Source organism: Bidens hawaiensis, unplaced genomic scaffold (genome assembly GCF_021521415.1).
Source record: "Bidens hawaiensis isolate Kalapana, Puna unplaced genomic scaffold, B.hawaiensis_p1.1 tig00059965_1, whole genome shotgun sequence".
In the NCBI taxonomy this organism is placed as follows: domain Eukaryota; kingdom Viridiplantae; phylum Streptophyta; class Magnoliopsida; order Asterales; family Asteraceae; genus Bidens; species Bidens hawaiensis.
Genome location: NW_027500805.1, coordinates 74,340 through 95,397, shown reverse-complemented (window position 1 = coordinate 95,397; position 21,058 = coordinate 74,340). Strand labels below are relative to the sequence as shown.

Sequence of the window (21,058 nt, the reverse complement as noted above, 5' to 3'; positions counted from 1 at the left end):
GCCAAGGCGTCATGAGCATGCTGAAGAGCCTTTAATTTGCATTTAAGCTGCTCATTCTCTTCGCGAAGTGGCTCAGCAACAGCTTCAGCCTTGGCAGCCCTCTCAGTTGAGTTTCGCGCAGTCTCCTTGGCCAGCCGAAGCTGTTCATTCACAGCTTGGGCAGCCTTGGAGCGGGCCTCGAGTCGCGCCTGGACTTCAACCTCAAGGGCCTTGAATGCCTTCTCCTTCTCGGCTGCGGCAGCGGCCAACTGCCGTTCTCCTCCCGAAGGGCCCGCGCTTCAGATATATCTTTGGCGCGAGCTGCTTTTAACTTGTCGTTTTCACGACAAAGCAGCTCGACGCGGGGCTGCGTTCGGGCCTGGGAGAACCCGAAGCTCATTGGTTAGCCTACCCTCTTGGTAGCTAGCCATGGCTTCCCCCAACGCACCATGAGGAGCAGCGTGGCGAGCCCAGTCCACGCACTCCACAGGGGTGCGAAGGGTTGTTCCTCGGCGTATGTTCCATCTTGGAACATACACTTCATTGGAATCCGACACTGCAAAAGAAACAAAGGCAGTTAGGAAAAGATGATAAAAATATGTAAAGGAAAAAGAACCCTACGTACCTGTAGGGTCAATAACAGGCCGATAGCCGCCAAACCCATCACCTGAACCTAAAGGAAATCCATCCAACAGGTCAGGCAGACGGGAAGGTGGCATAGATCGGCGGGAAGCCTGCGCATACCTGAAGGTCCGGCAGTCGGTGCCGGGTGGCGCAGGTATAGTGGCAGCCACTGTGGTAGCCATGGTTGGCGCCACCTCCTCAGCAACAGTAACCGCCGGCTCCGTGAAAGATGCTGTAAAAATTGCACTCACGGCCGGCGGAGACACCTTCTCAGCTGGAACAGCCTCAGGAAGGCTGGAACCAGCGGAAGCAGGCGTAGACGCCTGGGTCGATGCCTCGGGAAGGCTGACCGAGCCTACCGTCATTGGCGGGGGAATACTTGCTCCAACTCCACCCTGGAATGCGTCAACATCCACACCTACACAAGCAAAAGTGTTAGAAAAATTTATTTTAAACAACAAATCTAGACAAGAATTATGGGGGTACTTACGGGGTTTCTTGAGCTTGAACGCTACGGACGAGCGGGGGCGAACCCGATGGAGCCGGCCTCTTGACACCGGTAACCGTCGTTGCCGCTGCCTCTCGGAGGTGACACCTGTAGCCTCCGGAGCGGTGGTCTCTTCACCACCGGGCTTCCCCGCCACCTCTGCATTATCTGACTCCGAGTCAGATAGGACTACGCGGTCGGCCGTAGAGGCCACCTTCTCCTTGCCCTTCGCGACGGCAGCCTTTCTCTTCCGCACCAGTGGAGGACCTTCTGCGGATTCCTCAGAAGAAGAAATGTCATGAACTCCAGCAGCAGGCACAGCTTTGAGAGGTTCAGGGTAGAAGATAGGCTTACCTGGCCGACGGTGGCTCAGGATCTCTTGGCCTGGCGGGTAAACCTCCACGAACCGACCCGCAGTCTGCTCGAGGATGGGCAACTCGTTCTCGTCCAGAGCACGAGTACCCATCCGCGCAGGACCATCTTCCTCCCGCGATTCAGGAGCGACTGAAGATCGTTACCCTCTGAAATCAACAAGAAAGTTAGAAAAAATCGTAGTCAGCAAAAAAGAAACAAGACATACCATAAGGGGTAGAGTTCGAACCATATTCAAGGACGATCGGAACCTTATCCGCATTCGCCGCCTTCCACACCCGGCTCATCCCCAGCATCACCATCGCCGACTCCGGAAAACGGAAAACCGGGGACTGGACCCCGGGATATCTTCGAAAACCATTCCGCTCCTCGTAGTTAAGGGCGGGAAGGTTCGGAAGCGCCTGGCCATTCTTAAACTTCATGGCGATGGGGACGGCGCGAGCGGATATGAAGAAGAACTCTCTTCTCCATGAGCGAAGACTCCGCTCGGTGGTACAAATCTTTAAACCCTTTATACGGGTTGTAAGAGTGTACCACCCCTGGATGCACCTCCAAGTGTAGAAGGTCATCAGACGGTCAACAAAGGGCTCAAGGCCCAGTATCCGCACACCCACTCAAAGTGCCGACCTTGGCAATGGCCATGGGGTGCACCTCTGTCAGGTGCACACCGTGCCTCTCCAGGACACGGTACACAAACTTTGTCAACGGAAACCTAAGGTTTCCGTAGACAAAGAATGCAGCATAAACCCCGATCTTGCCACTAGGGGCATCGTACACAGTATGGTGGGGTTCAGGAAACTCAGGCTCGAGAGACTCGAGCATGAACTTCCTGACGATATACTGGTACAGATCGACAGGAAGAGAACACTGGCATTCGCCAGCAGTCTTCTGATCATCAGTATCATGAGAAGACATGGTGGAAAAAAGAAAAAGATTTCAGAGTAAGGCTTTACTGAACAGAAAAATTTGCCGGAAATTACTTGAGAAGAAGAAGAAAGGTGAAAGTGTGAATTACAGATAACTCTCTTCCCCTTTATATAGTAATCGCAATTAATGCGGTGAATTTAATGCGGAGGAGAGAGAAATCAAAGGTGCAATGAAACTATGACACGTGGCAAAAAGCAGGCTGGGCAACAGCTGTTGAAAGGACGTGTGCCAGTAATTTCGCGGCCACGCGCCAGAAAAATCACGCCCACGCGCCTGAAAAAGCGACTGGAATGACCATGTTCTGTCACGTCACCATAACTTCCTGCACGTCCTGACACAGTCAGAAGAAACTGTCGCGCGACGTTTCAGAGGTTTGGACTGTTCTTATCTTTTCACCAACTCTTCGAATTTCAAAATTCAAAATTCGAAAATATTAAAAAGTAAGCGGGAAAATCCCCCCTTACCTTGGCAAACAAGTAACCGTAAGACGGATGCGGGTACAGTGTTAAGGCGAAACCCTTCACATACCTAGCACCCGCAGGGAATTGAAGCCAAGTATTCCTCGGCAACCAAGTAACTATAAGACGGGGTGCGGGTACAGTGTAAAGGCAAAATCCTTCACATACCTAGCACCCGCAGGGAATTGACGCCAGGAATACCTTGGAAGTAAAGTAACCGTAAGACGAGCGCAGGTACAGTGTTAAGGCAAAACCCTTCACATACCTAGCGCTCCGCTGGGAATTGAAACAAGAAGGATCTTCTGGGCAATGCTTGCGGAAACGGAAATAACATCCCCGCATAGCGGGAGCGTCGAGAACTACGTTGTTTGAAGCTCCAAGATGGAATTGGTGGTCTTAACATAATTGATCACTATGTTCGAACTACCAAAACCTCATGGAAAATACATACAACTGGGACTCAATGCTCCTGACTTGCGAGGAGGTTACAGACCTACCCGCATCATACCCAAAGACCAAGCAGGAAACTCGGGCATTTCTGCAAGTGACAAGGACTTCCCATGGAAAACCTTACAAAACCCTTTTCAAAACCCTTTGCTTAAGTCCAAAAGTTCACCTCACTTTATTAAACACGCATGAGAAGAACATTGGACTGGGGGGGACTTGAAGAGGTAGGTCCCAGCAGAGACCAGTTGGTCCCGCAAGACTCACCTTGAACAGGGTTGTCTGCGCAAAGGCCATCTGCTCCCGCAGGACCCACCATGCTCATAGAATCTTACGCGCAGTACGCAAGCTGTACACGCAGGGAAAGCCTCCCAATGGTGAAGTACCCCGCCTGTTCCCGCAGTTGCGGATACAAGCCATCAGGGAAGGCTACCCGCAGACAGCAGGGCTACACGTACAAGACTAGCTACTTCAGCAGTCACGTGAAGGCAATGAGCAAGGCGGGAACAATCCCGCCCAAATGAGCCAGTCTGATTCTGAAAGATCTTTTGTACCATACCTACCAAGGTATGGATAGGACAGACGATCTGACCAGAACAGCCCATGAGCCAATCACAGGGTGACAGCTCACCGACAACAGTGCGAGGAGGAGCACCCTCTAGTACTGTTTGTCACTATTAGCCGCTGCCTACTCACCAACCCTCACTGTGGAGCAGGCGCAGCCTACAGTTGGTGGAATAGTATTACTGTTGGCCGTAACCTATTCACCAACCAGCATGGCCTGCGTACAATCCACAGTCAGTGGGACGGCATGGTCTACAGTTGGTGGAATAGTGCAGCCGACTTTATTACTGTTGGCTGTAACCTACCCACCAACCAGTATGGCCTGTGCGTAATCCACTGTTGGTTGAACAGGAATACTATTCAGCCGGCTGTACCTTCTAGAAAACCTACCTTCGGCTATAAATACTCCAATATCTTGGAATGGTAAGATCATCTACAATCTCGTATAACTTACTTGATAACTGCTCTTATAGTATTCATATACTTTTATATTCAAAGAGCAATATAGACTGATTCTCACGCCGGAGGGTGGTCACAAGGAGGAACCCCCCCTTCTCAGTGACGAGCTTACGGTGTCTGTTTTGCAGGTTCCCTGAAGTACAACTTACTCTGCTGGACCTAACCTTCGTGGGAAACATTACCTGGCCCCCAGATTACCTATAATCTGCCCGGGGTTACTTAGTGTTTCTTCAAAAGAGTAAATTACATGGTTGATATCGTGTATTTAATTAAAATCTTTGGATTTGGTTTCTAATTGATAAATTTGTGATGTTAACTTGGGACTTCCAAAGGTAATAATGTTATATAGATGTAAACACATCGTTGATAATCCATGTTTCATCGATGTTAAGAAGTAACAGTCTTATCAATGGCGTAAACACATGAGCTAATGGTTTAACGCTCTGTCGAACTTCTGTAGTTGCATTGGTTGCTGGCGGTAAAATCCTATTTTAAGATTGGTAGCAAAGTAGTTACTAGTTTTCGTAAACGTCAACGACGTGCACTTAGACCACCACGTGAACACGTTAGCGAAAACTTGCTTGACGCCGTCAAAAAGTTGATTAAACAGATTGAACTCAAATCACTCAGCCGTGATGGCCACCTGGGGAAATATGAATAATGAACAGCAGTGTGTCGATAGTCGATGCAAATTTTCCAGAGTTCATACTAGTAGATTTGTTAACAATATCTAGAACTCAATATCTAGGTAGCTTTTAGATTGAAATTTAGTTAGTGTTAATCGTGGATTCAAGCACATCATAGAAGTCATTAGTGAAGTTGTCGTTGTTACAGATGTATCCGAACTAATAGAAGTTGTAGCTTTTGATGATCGGGTCCTTTAAAAAGTTAATAATAAGGGGGTGGAAATTACCAATTGGCCTCCGCATAACGAGACATTTTGTTATTTGAAGGACAAAAAATGAAATTGAACTTAAAAAAAAACAAGATATATAAATTGGCTTTGTTTAATTGACAAAAGAATATAATTTAGTCAAATATATGGGTTGTATATAACTCTCTTTTATACATATCCTCATAATCGTGTATGTGTGGGAGAAAAAAACGATAGAGAAGTCGCTTTTCGCTTGCTAAGTTCCTGTTAATTAGAATAATAGTTGATGTTTGAATGGTTGGTTTTCTACACTTATGAACTCACATGTTTTGATGAATATAAATTGGCAAATAACAATTATACATCAACAAAAAATAATGTGAGATTTACATACAAGATTTGTAGACCCCTTTAGAGTTTTGTTGTTTTGCCTCAAAACAGAAAATTGAGAGCCAAAAGTAGCCTTTTAGTAGGTTAATTCAATGATTATGATCATGATACATTGATACCCCAAACCCATTAGCAACATGATATTATAACTTAATGTTAGGATCGTAGGTATATCCAAATTAGATTTTAAGTACTCTCATTATTTTTTTGTTGATAGCAGAACGAAAACTTGCTAAGGATATTAATGAATTGAATATGAATAGTTAAAATAATTACACCAATTAAAACTAAATTAAAGGTACATTATATGATGAACCTTCAATATTGTTACCTTTTGGACATCTACAACAGTTAAGAATTTTGTTTATTGGATAATGACTATGAAACCAAATTTCAATATAAATTATACAGTTTTAAATGGTTTTATGTCATATGATCTACCTATACTATTAAAACAAAACAATTATTTCATGTGTCATTTAACTAAGATGCCAACTAATATTACTATTTATAGAATTTTTAACAAAGTTATAAATATGAATTTAAATGTTGTATTAAAGTTATAGGTTTACAGTTTGGTCTATTAAAACCGGTTAGTAATCCGAAGCGGTTTGGCCCATTGGGCTTTTAAACCGAGTCCGGTTCGTAACTCAAGCTAGTTTGGGATAAAACCTAATTTGTACACGTCAATATGTCACTTGGGCTGTCATAACATGTCGGATATGACACGATGACCTGATTTACTAACATGAACACGACACAATAACTAATCATGCCATTTTTTCAAACACGAACCTGTTTAGTAACATGTTAACCTATTAAGACCTGTTAAGAGACATGTTTAAAGACGCAATGAATAATACATGTGTAATGTAACCAAAATTTTCAAAACGAACATAAAAGTCTTAATTAGTAGATAATCCATAACATATTTGAAACAATCAATCAATCAATCATATCCAGTGAAGTCCCACCAATAGCATAGCTATAAGTAGGGTCTGGGGAGGGTGGGATGTAGGCACATCGTACCTCTATCCACATGGATAAAGAGGTGGCTTCCAGAGAGGCCCTCGGCTCTAAAGTACATATGTATGAAGTAATACAAGAAAATCAGAGTTCAACAGTAATAATAATAACAATAATAATCATGATGATAGTAATAACAATAATAATAATAATAATATTAATACTATTTATGTAGAGAAAATATTATTATGGTGTGTGACTAAAATAAGGTAAATAGAAGCCCTAAGGTATTTCTTTCTCCCTAAAAATCCTTAACCTTAATTCTACTTCTCTAAAAAATCCTATCCTCAACCATGTCCTCGGAGAGGTTTAGGTATATCAAATCATGGTTAATCCTCTCATCCCAAGTCAATTTAGGTCGTCCTCTACCCCTTTTCCCCTCTATAGTGATGTTTTCTACTGATCTAACAGGAGTCGTCGTTTGTCTTCTCTTCACATGTCCAAACCATCTCAATCTCCACTCTCTTATCTTGTCTGCTATGTTCGCTACCCCTAATCTCTCCCGAAACACAACGTTTCTTATTCGGTCTAACCTTGTGTGCCCACACATCCAACGTTGCATTCTCATTTCTGCTACCTCCATCTTCCGCACTTGTGCCTTCTTGATGGCCCAACAATCTTGTCTTCTATGTTCCATATTTGAAACAAAAACCAAAAATCCATAAACATACTAGAAACAAAAGACGACAAATATATAATATATTTGAAACAAAAAAAACCATTAAATTAAATCATAACATACATAAAATATATAATATCGGCATCTGATGGACATTAGTGAAATGTCTTTTGTAAGTATGATTTTAGGTTTAAGACTTTAGGAGTGTATATATATATATATATTTTTAATATAAAAATCTACACATGTTACTAACAGGTTAACAGGTCTTTAACCTGTTAGTAACAGGTCTTTAACCTGTTATGACACAAATTTAAACATGTTTTAAACAGATCAAACATGTTTAAGACACGAAACATGTTAAGCTTAAACCCAAACTTGTTATATCTCGTGTCGTGTCGTGTCGTGTTAACAGGTTTGTGTCTTAAATTGACAGCCCTATATGTAGAGGTGCACAAACTGGGTTTTTCAAATCCCGTGTTCGGGTATGGAACCGGGTTCGGGTATGCACGGGTATTGGAAAATCGGGTATTGGTAATACCCGGGTCGGGTTCCGGTCGGGGTATTGTCTCTAAAAACCATACCCTATGCATCGGGTTCGGGTCGGGTATGGAACCGGGTATTCAAAAATCGAGTATTTTAATACCCTATTGGTCGGGTTTTTTTCCGAGTATTTTTCGGGTATATTGGATTTTTTAAAAGTATGCACTTTTTAGGGGTATTTTTCGGATATTTTTATGGTATTTTTCGGGTATACATCAAGTATTTGAAATACCCTGTTTTGGGTATTAGAAAAACCCGGTTCCGGGTATGAAACCGGTTTGGGTTTTCGGGTATTACTGGGTATAAATCGGGTCCGGTTCGGGTTTTAGTACCGAAATGCATACCCTATCCGTACGCTGCGAGTAGAGTCGGGTATTAAAAAACCGGTTTCGGGTGGATCGGGTTTTTTTGGCACCTCTACCTATATGTCACCATAAGTCAGAATATGCTCAACTACTGAAGCCCAACTCCCGTATGTTTACTTAATTTGGGCCTTCGTATATTTTAAGGGGCCAGTATTTTACATCGTACAAAATGCACACGGAAGCAGCACCGGTTCAAAATTCTCCGACGGCGACGGCGGATGGCGGAGGAGATCTACAAATGGCGGGAACCAACGAAGACTCGTTTCAATGGGACGAACAGTCACAGTTGTATTACCATGCCAGGTTCCAATTCAATTCACCAAATTTTTAGCTTATTTGTTTGTCACCATCAATTCAGTTGCTTGTTTGTTTAGGTTAATCAATTTCATGTTAAATATATTCCTGTTAGATTCATATTTTGAATATTGATATATGGATTTTGGTGATTCGTGTATATGAGTAGGTTAGGGTTTAGATGTGTTTGAATCTTCCGTTTATAAATTAAGTGATGTTTCAATAGACTTTGTTTCGACATCAAAATCGATCTTATTTTGTTGAACATAAGTCAGCAAGTATGCAATAGTTTCAATTCTTCAGATGAGAAGTGATTTATTATAGTTTTCATTATCACTAAACTTTTACATACCATTAAATCATGATGTTGTGATACAACTTTTTAGGTTGTGCATATAGGGATTAAGTTCAGTAGAGAAATCAAGTTATTGCGAGAAGTGTGAGTAGTCAATCCAGCCAATAACAAAAGGATAAACAGAACTAAAGATATATATGAAAAAAGCTTCCAATAACAAAAGTAGCGATGTAAGAGTTGTATGGTAAAAAGAGACATAAATAACGTCAGAAAACAATATATGGACATAAAACAAGAAGACAACGGTCCACATAAAGTGTAGGAGAATTTAAGTCTCTAGGTTATAGCTATGACTATCTGTGCCCTTCCCTAAAATATGTTAACCTTTATCCTACGTCTCCACGAACTCCAATTGGGTAAGTAATGCTAGTGGAGATACTTTGTTTTCTTGCAGTAGTGGATTTTATCATGACTCTGCTGCTGGCTGGTATTATAGCAGCAAAGATGGTCTCTATTACAAATTTGAAAATGGAAATTATGTGTCATGGGAAACTGAGCAAGTGAGTTGAATTCGCCTTTTTAATTGGATTTTCAGTTAGGTTCTTTGTCTGTCATCCAAATTTGTCGATTTGGTAGTTATTTATTTATATTAAGCTATGTTAATGATTCAGGTTGATGTATCCAATGCTGATCAGAGTGTAAGCAATAAGGGTACAGATGAAGTTAAGTTTGAGGACGGTAATATAGAGTGCTCAACGAATGACGAGCCTGAAAATCTACCACCACCTTCTGAATGGTATTACTTTGACTCAGTCATCATTCGTTTATTTTGAATTTTGATTATTTAGCTCTTGTGGTTAATGTCTTTTTTTTTTGTTTATATATTTAGGCTAGAAGACACTCTTATTGAACTTTATCTGTCTGGTTATACCACTCAAACAATAGATGGTTTGTCAAAAATCTTTACATTGCTACGGTTTGACTTTGACCAAGACTTTAAACAGGTTTATGTTTTTTTCAGGTGTAGAGAATGATAATGAAGATGAGCTGGAAGAAGGAGAATGGGTCCCGGATGAGACTCATGAAGTAGTTGATGAATGTGGAGTAACTGCAGATGAAGGTTCTTAATATCCCTCAGTATTTAGACTGTTATTGTGGTTATTATTGCAAATAGATTAACTTTAGTGATTTAGTAAAACAATGTAGCAGGTTAAATGGTTTGAAAGTGTGCATCTTAAATGCTATAACATTTTAGAGTAGATTAATATCTTAATTTATATTATTTTAATCAATTGCATACGTTAGTTATTTATAAAAATCAAGGGAAAGAACAACAAAAGGATTATCCCATTCTATCCCGTATCCCGTATTAAAAGGTTCAAGTATTGAGTCTTGACCTGTTACCCATTTATCCCATTCTATCGATTTTACTGTTTTTCAAGCACGCTCAATGACACTTTTTTTCTCATATAATGGCGATTACACCTAAACATATTGTAACCATTTCTTTATTAGTATTATTCTTAATTTCTTATTATATATATACAAGTTTTAATTCTTTTTTTTCCTTCTTTTTTTGTATTTTGACATCTTATTCTGTAATGCACCGTTAATCATCTATATTTTTTTGTGCCTATTCTATTTTTTTATAGATGCTTTTGGGGAGGAAGAAATGTGGCGTGCACAATACGGTCAACCGATCCATTTAGACAAGGAAATTGAACCTGATTACCCAGTTGTTGACTTGTGGGATTGGTCTACGGTAAAAGAAGCCAAAAGGATAAGAAAACGTCGTATACGCAGATTGGTGGGCCGATTAGTGAAACGGGATGCTAAACTCCATCCGTCAATGCCTTCAAGTGGCTGGGTATTGAAAACCGCCCCAATATGTGAAGTGAATCTTGATCTTGTTAAAGTTAGATCGGGTCGGGTTTACAAGTTAAGAACTCCAAAAGCTGCTTATTTAGCTTCTTTGTCATGTTATGATTCCTCAAACCCGACAAAAGATTGGGGATTTCCGGAACTATCGATGGTCAAAGAAAGTCAAACATTAGTTAAGTCGAGTCAGCAAGTTGAGCCCAAAAGCGTTGGTGTTAATGTTAAAAACAATGGATCTGGAAAGGAAGTTTCTTTAACCGAAAAGGTGAGTTTTATTAGTAAAACTAGATCATAGTTGTAACAATTGGGGTTTTAAATCACATTTAACACATTAATTTAGGCTTGCAAATGAACCGCTCTAACACAAACGGTTAAACAAATGGGGTTTTCTTGTTCATGTTCGTTCGTTAATAGTATAAATGAATGGTTCGCGAAACTAAACGAACACAAATGATCAAAAATAAATGAAGATAGGTGAAATAACATAACATACATAATTGAGCAAACACCATATAAAAGCAAACGTGAACACCAAATTGTTGGATTTAAAATGTTAATAAAACTAGACAAAATAGTGATAATTTAATTTCATAAAACTATACTAAATTGCAATAAGCGTAAGAAATCTAAATGAATGTATAAACGAAGGTAAACAAATAAACGTTAGCAACCTAAACTAAGGGATGGGTGTAAAAAAATTTAATTGAACAGACATTAATTAACGTTCACTGACATAAATGAAAGAACGGGGCATGTGTTCATATTTGCTCGTCTAACTAAACAAGCAAAAGGTTTAGTTCATGTCCGCAAGGTTTAAAAAGGCGGAAACGAGCCTCGAGGCGTTTTCCGTTAGACTCTCGAGGCGTAAGCCTCGAGGCGGACCGAGGCGTAAGCCTCAAAACATTATTAAAAAGTATTAAAAATATTTATATAATCTACAAAAATAGCACTTTAACATAAAATAAACATTATGAATATTGTAAAACCTTATTTAGTAATAAAACAAACATAATAAAATAGTTTAACCACTAATTTAATACAAAACAAACATCATAAAGTAGTTTTTTTGTTGTTGTGTCTGTGTTGCTGTTGCTTGGTGTTGTGAAAGGAGGCACACCAATTAAACCCTAACCATTATAGGGTTAAACGATGATGTTTTTAAGTCCACTTGCAGTAAATGTTGGGCTGGCCCACTAATTAAGTTCACTAAGCACTAAATGGGTGAGAAAAAATGCCCGGAAAATAATCTTTTTGGCATATTTCCGTATTTCACAACTTCTAGTGAGGCTTAAGCCTCACCGCCTCGCCTCGAAGCCTCACCGCCTCACAAAGGTCGAGGCGTAGGTTTCAGTAAACCCTAATGAGGCTAAGCCTCTTATGCGTTTTTCCACCGAGGCTGCCGAGGCGTAAGCCTCGAGGCGCGCCTCAGAAAGCCTTTTTAAACCATGCATGTCCGTTTGCCTATTAAATAAACAAACTTCCCACTGAACGGTTCACTGAATGTTGGTTCGTTTAAAGCCCTATATTAATTATTTTTTGAATTTATAAATTTAATAGTTATTTCTAGAATTCATAAATAGGAAAAGAGTGTTTGTGGGTTGAAAACTAATGTGTTAAGTAGCTATTTAAAAGTAATATTCAGCTATAAGTTAATGATTTATTTGTTTTTATTGATCTTCATGTCTAATCGCTCGTTGTGTTTATAGTGTACATATAGAGACAGAGCTGCAGAGAGAAGAACTTTGCATGGTGGCTTTGGCGTGGGACCTGGACAAAAAAGGTCAACAGAGGATATTGACTCGGGATGTTCGTCTCCTATTTCTGCTACTCCAGAAGAAGCTGCATCTGAGGCTTTGAAAATGTCGTTTGGGGACGGTAGTTACGCGAGAAGAATTCTAGAAAATATGGGTTGGAAAGAAGTAAGCATAAACATTTTCTGCATTTTACAATATTATAATATATATTTTTTGTTTAACATTTTTATTTTCACACACTGCAGGGTGAGGCACTTGGAAGCAGCATGAAGGGTATAACCGAGCCGTTACAGGTAGTAGGGAATAAAGGTGTTTCGGGTTTGGGATGGAATCATAACACTAACTGGAAACACATTTGATTTCAACTATTATCGGGTAGTCACAAAGTGAGTATTAAAAATGTATGTGAAAAATGTCATTTGTTTAGTGTATATATGACAGATTATAATCAAGATTAGTTTTTTTACCAATATAACTAGGATGGTCTATTTACACTCTTATGTTGTCCACATGTTGACAAAACATGCCATATTGTGTTAAAATTTAAAAATGCCATGTTTGACATGACATAAATCTATATATCCTTTTAAATATGCATAGATGAAAACTAAAAACACTATGATTGTGTTAAAAACACTCTGGAAGCAGCATGAAGGGTCTAATTGATTTTTTTTGGCTTTTGATCGTAAGGAGAATACGAGACGATTGATGTCAAACTTAGTTTGAAACGATATTCCAAACAACTTAATTAGTGCTTCAAATTGGGTGTTTGAACTTCCAATTAACAAAATTAGGCAGTTTGTAGCATCGTTTGAAACCAAGTTTTACATCAATCGACTCGTATCAATCTTCTGATCAAAAGCCCTAAATAATCAATTTGAAACTTGGAAAAAAAGTTAGTGTCGTTAAGGTTTTTTAACGGGGACCCACTGAAATCCAATTATTTGAAATGGCTCCATCAACTACACTCATATTAGCAAAAAAAAAAAAAAGGAAAATTGGTTTTAAATAATCCAAAGTATATCCTATTGGTAAATATCAGTCCCAACTTTACACTTGGCTGCTAGCAGTACCAACTATTTGTGTATTTGTTTTTAACGGGCCGCGACTAACGGATGTTAACTCCATTAGTCTTTGTCTGACGTGACCATCCCAGTTGGCAAAAACTTGATTACGTGAAACGTTACGTGGCAGCTGACTGTGTCCATCCCACCACTAAACCCATCATCTTCAACCTAATACTCTTTACAACCCACAACACCACCAGTCCACCACCCCTGCAACCATCGTCGGAACCCCGACCACCACCATGCCCATCTACAACAACCACCACTGGAACCCACCACCTGCAACTGGCCATCTTCTCTGACCCCCAACTTGCCGGAGTTCTGCCATAATCTTGCCGGAGTTCACAAAACCCAGATCCGATTGCTTGTATTTAGGGTTTGAGACAATGGTCCTTTAGTGAGCAGGGTAGCGGCGGTGGTGGCCCGCGTGAGTAGAGTTGCGGTGGTCGATGGGTTAAAATCCTTCGGATCTGGTCCAGTTATATCACTAATATCCGATTCCGGCGGCGGTTGCTTCTCCTCCGCCGTAGCCGGCAGAACCGGAACCCTAACCTCCTTCTTCTGATTCTTCGATTTCTTTGGCGTGAGTGAATGATCTCGTCCTCGGTTTTTGACGTTTTTGTTGATCCAAATATTATTTATTTGGACTGCTAAAACTACGAGTTATGTTCGTGTTTCGATAATTTATCGGTGTTATATTCGGTAGAGGAAGAAGCGGCGGTTGTTGACGATAGTGGTGGAGGTTATGAGGTGGCCGGAAACCTGAAACCGCCGGTGGCAAAGACATAAAACCGCCACCGGCACCGAAAAAGTGGCCGCCGGAGAGATAACTTGCTAAAAGCATATTATCAGATGGATACGGAAATAAACTACGGTTTGAACCGTGCCTGTTATTACCTGTTGATGGTGGTGGGTTCCAGTGGTGGTTGCTGTGGATGGGCATGGTGGTGGTCAGGGTTCCGACGATGGTTGCAGGGGTGGTGGACTGGTGGTTTTGTCGGTTGTGGGTTGTAAAGAGTATTAAGTTGAAGATGATGGGTTTAGTGGTGAGATGGACACAGTCAGCCGTCACGTAACGTTCCACGTAATCAAGTTTTTGCCAACTGGGATGGCCACGTCAGACAAAGACTAACGGAGTTAACATCCGTTAGTCGCGGCCTGTTAAAAACAAGTATACAAATAGTTGGTACTGTCAGCAGACAAGTGTAAAGTTGGAACTGATATTTACAAATAGGGCGTAGTTTAGATTATTTAAAACCAATTTTCTAAAAAAAACCCTATGATGATGTGGCCCCACATGATACAAAACGCTCTCATATGAGCTCCAACCACTACACATGTTTTTTCTAAATTTTAAAAATGAAGATAAGTATGGAGAACTCGTTAGAAATGCTCTTATATTAAAAACTAAACGTATAAAACTGAATCAGACACATGATTAAAATATCTCTAGAATATTTTAAATATTGCATATTAGAGTTGTTCATTTATATATATATATATATTGAACGGCGAATTTTAATTTGGAGTAGAGTTCGCATACCCCACTCGAGCCAAGACTATGTTGTCTTAACCGGGCCCACGCTTGGCGTTCGAGTTTGGCATCGTTCCCTGAGAAAATTTCAGGCCACCTGCCAGTAGACAGATGTTGTACCTACCACAGAAGGGGAGTCCCTCTGCTGCAAATACACTCTAATAGAAAACTCGGGCGACCTCCGGACTCGAACTCGTGACCTCATAGAGGCCAGAGTCTTATCCATCATTGGACTGGCCATTGAGGGAGACCCAATGGTTAGTTGTTCATTTATATATGTATGGGTATCAGACTTAAATGAAAATAAATAGGTTACTTTCTTTTACTTACGCCTACTTTTTGTGCTTTGTTGGTCTTTGGACCACAACACATGAATCCCACCACCTTAGAATTAATTGTTTCTGGTTTCACTTCTGAAACAAAGGATGTGATGGAGATGTTGCTGGCATAGAGGTTTGCATATATGGCTATATAAAACTATTCCAAACCATATATTTAGCTTAGATAATAGGATGTGGCCATGTGGGAGTAAATTAAGTGTTTCTCTTGAAGTTCTCTATATAATTTAGAGATGAACTAGCACCAAAACTATGTTTTTGAAAATTTAAGGAGTTTATGATATAAAAAGGATGAAAAAACATCATAAATGATGTTTATATCATTTTAAAGTTCAACTATGTAAACAATAATAAAAATATATAACATGTGAAGAAACACTAACCGGACCCCGGGCAGGTTACTGGTAACCTAGGGGTTGGAGAGCTGTTTCCCACGAGGGGTTAGACCCTTGGAAGATGGTTCTTCTGATAACCTGCAAAACAGACACCGTGAGCTCGTCACTGAGAAGGGGGGGGGGGGGGGGTTCCTCCTTGTGACCACCCTCCGGCGTGAGAATCAGACTAGATTGCTCTTTAAATATAAAAGTATATTAAGAGATTGCTAGAGCAGATATCAGGTATATATGATGATAATATGATAAGATATGATAAGATGAGATGATCATACCATTTGTGGTATTTATAGCCGAAGGTAGGTTTCCAAGGGGTTTAGCCGGCCCAACACGCTACCAACTGTAACCTATGCACGTGCCCTGCCTGTGAGTGGTGGATAGGTAGCGGCTGACACAGAGCAGGCGTGTCGTGCACTCTTCCTCTTCTGCCAACTACAGGCTAGGCACGTGGTATGGCAGGAGTTGGTGGGTAGGCGGCGGCTATTGGTCACAGTGCTGTGGCGTGCTGTCTGCCATGCTGCTGTCAGTGAGCTGTCGCATCTCTGATCAGATCTTTTGCCCATACCTCGTCAGGTACAGTAAAAGATCCTTCAGTATACGGACTGGCTTATTTGGGCGGGAGTATTCCCCCTCCCGCCTCTGTGCGGGATTGCTCCCGGCTTGGCTCATTCCTTCAGGTGACACTGAACGATTGAGAGCTAAGTGCCTTGTGCGTGTAGCCATGCTGCGCGGGTGGCCTTCCCTAATGGCTTGTATCCGAGGCTGCGGGGACAGGCGGAGTCCTTCACCATTGGGAGGCATTTCCTGCGGGACCAGCTTGCGTACTGCGCGTAAGGACGTCACGTCTCTGAGCATGGTTGGTCCTGCGGATCCAGTTGGTCTCTGCGCAGACGTCCCTATTTAAGGTGAGTCTTGCGGGTCCAACTGGGCTCTGCTGGGACCTACCTCTTCAAGTCCCCCCAGTCCAATGTTCTTCTCATGAGTGTTTAATGAAGTGAGGTGAACTTTTGGACTTGAGCAAAGGGTTTTGAAAAGGGTTTTGTAAGGTTTTCCATGGGGATTCTTTCCGCGGAAGTCCTTGTCACTTGCAGAAATGCCCGAGTTTCCTGCTTGGTCTTTGGGTATGATGCGGGTAGGTCTGTAACCTCCTCGCAAGTCAGGAGCATTGAGTCCCAGTTGTATGTATTTTCCATGAGGTTTTGGTAGTTTTGAACATAGTGATCAATTATGTTAAGACCACCAATTCCATCCTGGAGCTTCAAACAACGTAGTTCTCGATGTTCCCGCTATGCGGGGATGCTATTTCCGTTTCCGCAAGCATTGCCCAGAAGATCCTTCTTGGTTTCAATTCCCAGCGGAGCGCTAGGTATGTGAAGGGTTTTGCCTTAACACTGTACCTGCGCTCGTCTTACGGTTACTTTACTCTCAAGGTATTCCTGGCGTCAATTCCCTGCGGGTGCTAGGTATGTGAAGGGTTTTGCCTTAACACTGTACCCGCATCCGTCTTACGGTTACTTGTTCACCAAGGTTCTTGGCTTCAATTCCCTGCAGGTGCTAGGTATGTGAAGGGTTTTGCCTTAACACTGTACCCGCAGCCGGCTTACGGTTACTTGTTTGCCAAGGTTTATTTGGCTTCAATTCCCTGCGGGTGCTAGGTATGTGAAGGGTTTTGCCTTTACACTGTACCCGCATCCGTCTTACGGTTACTTGCTTGCCAAGGGGTAAGGGGTATTTTCCCGCTTACTTTTTTAATACTTTCGAATTTTGAATTTTGAAATTCGAAGAGTTGGTGAAAAGATAAACCTCTGAAACGTCGTGCGACGGTTTCTTCTGACTGTGTCAGGACGTGCAGGAAGTTATGGTGACGTGACAGAACATGGTCATTCCAGTCGCTTTTTCAGGCGCGTGGGAGCGATTTTTCGGGCGCGTGGCCGCGAAATTACTGGCACACGTCCTTTCAACAGCTGTTGCCAGCTTGCTTTTTGCCACGTGTCATAGTTTCATTGCACATTTGATTTCTCTCTCCTCCGCATTAAATTCACCGCATTAATTGCGATTACTATATAAAGGGGGAGAGGGTTATTTGCAATTCACACTTTCCACTTTCATCTCTTCTTCTCAAGTAATTTCCGGCGAATTTTTCTGTTCAGTAAAGCATTACCCTGAAATCTCTTTTCGTCTTTCTTCCACCATGTCTTCTCATGATGCTGATGACCAGAAGACTGCTGGCGAATGCCAGTGCTCTCTTCCTGTCGATCTGTACCAGTATATCATCAGGAAGTTCATGCTCGAGTCTCTCGAGCCTGAGTTTCCTGAACCCCACCATACTGTGTACGATGCCCCTAGTGGCAAGATCGGGGTTTATGCTGCATTCTTTGTCTACGGGAACCTTAGGTTTCCGTTGACAAAGTTTGTGTACCGTGTCCTAGAGAGGCACGGTGTGCACCTGACAGAGGTGCACCCCATGGCCATTGCCAAGGTCCGGCACTTTGAGTGGGTGTGCCGGATACTGGGCCTTGAGCCCCTCGTTGATCGCCTGATGACCTTCTATACATGGAGGTGCATCCAAGGGTGGTACACTCTTACAACCCGTATCAAGGGTTTAAAGATTTGTACCACCGAGCGGAGTCTTCGCTCATGGAGAAGAGAGTTCTTCTTCATATCCGCTCGCGCCATCCCCATCGCCATGAAGTTCAAGAATGGCCAGGCGCTTCCGAACCTTCCCGCCCTCAACTACGAGGAGGCGGAATGGTTCTCGAAGATTTCCCGGGTCCAGTCCCCGGTTTTCCGTTTTCCGGAGTCGGCGATGGTGATGTTGGGGATGAGCCGGGTGTGGAAGGCGGCGAATGCGGATAAGGTTCCGATCGTCCTTGAATATGGTTCGAACTCTGTCCCTTATGGTACGTCTTGTTTCATTTTGCTGACTTCGATTTTTACTAACTTTCTTGTTGATTTCAGAGGGGAACGATCTTCAGTCGCTCCTGAACCCGCGGGAGGAAGATGGTCCCGCGCGGATGGGTACTCGTGCTCTGGACGAGAACGAGTTGCCCATCTTAGAGCAGACCGCGGGTCGGTTCGTGGAGGTTTACCCGCCAGGCCAAGAGATCCTGAGCCACCGACGGCCAGGTAAGCCTATCTTCTACCCTGAACCTCTCAATGCTGTGCCTGCTGCTGGAGTTCATGACATTTCTTCTTCTGAGGAATCCGCAGAAGGTCCTCCACTGGTGCGGAAGAAAAAGGCTGCCGTCGGGAAAGGCAAGGAGAAGGTGGCCTCTACGGCCGACCCGGTAGTCCTATCTGACTCGGAGTCAGATAATGCAGAGGTGGCGGGGAAGCCCGGTGGTGAGGAGACCACCGCTCCGGAGGCTGCAGGTGTTACCTCCGGGGAGGCAGCGACGACGACGGTTACCGGTGTCAAGAGGCCGGCTCCATCGGGTTCGCCCCCGCTCGTCCGTGCGTTCAAGCTCAAGAAACCCCGTAAGTACCCCCATAATTCTTGTCTAGATTTGTTGTTTCAAATAAATTTTTCTAACACTTTTGCTTGTGCAGGTGTGGATGTTGACGCATTCCAGGGTGGAGTTGGAGTAAGTATTCCCCCGCCAATGACGGTAGGCTCGGTCAGCCTTCCCGAGGCGTCGACCCAGGCGTCTACGCTTGCTTCCGCTGGTTCCAGCCTTCCTGAGGCTGTTCCAGCTGAGAAGGTGTCTCCGCCGGCCGTGAGTGCAATTTTTACAGCATCTTTCACGGAGCCGGCGGTTACTGTTGCTGAGGAGGTGGCGCCAAACATGGCTACCACAGCGGCTGCCACTATACCTGCGCCACCGGCACCGACGGCCGGACCATCAGGTATGCGCCAGGCTTCCCGCCGATCTATGCCACCTTCCCGTCTGCCTGACCTGTTGGATGGATTTCCTTTAGGTTCAGGTGATGGGTTTGGCGGCTATCGGCCTGTTATTGACCCTACAGGTACGTAGGGTTCTTTTTCCCTTATATATTTTTATCATCTTTTCCTAACTGCCTTTGTTTCTTTTGCAGTGTCGGATTCCAATGAAGTGTATGTTCCAAGATGGAACATACGCCGAGGAACAACCCTTCGTACCCCTGTGGAGTGCGTGGACTGGGCTCGCCACGCTGCTCCTCATGGTGCGTTGGGGGAAGCCATGGCTAGCTACCAAGAGGGTAGGCTAACCAATGAGCTTCGGGTTCTCCAGGCCCGGACGCAGCCCCGCGTCGAGCTGCTTTGTCGTGAAAACGACAAGTTAAAAGCAGCTCGCGCCAAAGATGTATCTGAAGCGCGGGCTCTTCGGGAGGAGAACCGGCAGTTGGCCGCTGCCGCAGCCGAGAAGGAGAAGGCATTCAAGGCCCTCGAGGTTGAAGTCCAGGCGCGACTCAAGGCCCGCTCCAAGGCTGCCCAAGCTGTGAATGAACAGCTTCGGCTGGCCAAGGAGACTGCGCGAAACTCAACTGAGAGGGCTGCCAAGGCTGAAGCTGTTGTTGAGCCGCTTCGCGAAGAGAATGAGCAGCTTAAATGCAAATTAAAGGCTCTTCAGCATGCTCATGACGCCTTGGCAATGGAAGATGCCAAGAAGCTGCAAGAGATCCTTGACCAGAGGGGGGTGCTTGACCGCACTGAAAGGAAACTCAAAAGCGTCGAAGAGGCTGCCGCCAAGGAAGTTCAACTTGCCAACCTTGATAAAAACGGAGCTGAACGTGCTTACAAAGAAAGTCAAGCTACCCTCCAATGGCTGCTTCGAGAAGCGTTGCCTCAGGTATCTTTATCTTTTTCTTTACGCTTTCCGCTCGTAATTAGAAAATGTTCTAACTTGTATTCTTTTGTAGGTTGCGCGTCGGGTCCTTTCAGAGACCTCTTATGACGATGCGATGAGCGCAGCCCTCAACGCTTCTCATGAGGATGGGGAGAAGACTGGCTTCCTGCTTGGTCTAGGGTTTGCTGAGAGAGGCTTTCCGCCCTCCAACTTCCCTTTATTCAATGTTAATACTGAAGCTGCTTATGACCAAGCTGTGAACCAGTACGCTGCCTTCCCGCATCCAGTGGTGGAGAAGGTGAATGAGGCTGCTGCTGCTGATGATGGGCTAAACATCCTTAAGGCTTTCCTTGGGCAGCCACGCTCAGACGGTGCTGGTCCAAGCGGAGGTGGCCCTGAAGCCTGATCCTGAAGATCTCTTCCCACCGCTAGGATAGACTTAGCTTTGTATAGATTTCTTTTAGGCGGGTAGTTACCCGGCCACTGTTGTAATACATCATTGAAATATTAATCTTTTTGCGTATAAGACTGTTATTTCCTTCTTTGGGTTCCTTGCTTTATAAACTTATGACTTGCATACTTAGTTTAAATTAGCAATTTTCCAAGTGT

At 43.2% G+C, this 21,058-nt stretch overlaps 1 protein-coding gene across 1 annotated transcript; it reads left to right on the top strand.

Annotated features, from left to right (window-relative positions):
- The first annotated feature begins 8,263 nt into the window (after positions 1-8,263).
- On the top strand, positions 8,264-12,847 carry LOC143602866 (uncharacterized). The gene is made up of 8 exons (XM_077079842.1): positions 8,264-8,434; positions 9,175-9,280; positions 9,392-9,516; positions 9,610-9,668; positions 9,742-9,840; positions 10,373-10,863; positions 12,305-12,517; positions 12,598-12,847. The coding sequence occupies exons 1-8, from the start codon at positions 8,301-8,303 to the stop codon at positions 12,709-12,711; spliced, it is 1,341 nt and encodes a 446-aa protein (XP_076935957.1). The 5' UTR covers positions 8,264-8,300; the 3' UTR covers positions 12,712-12,847.
- The last annotated feature ends 8,211 nt before the right edge of the window (positions 12,848-21,058 follow it).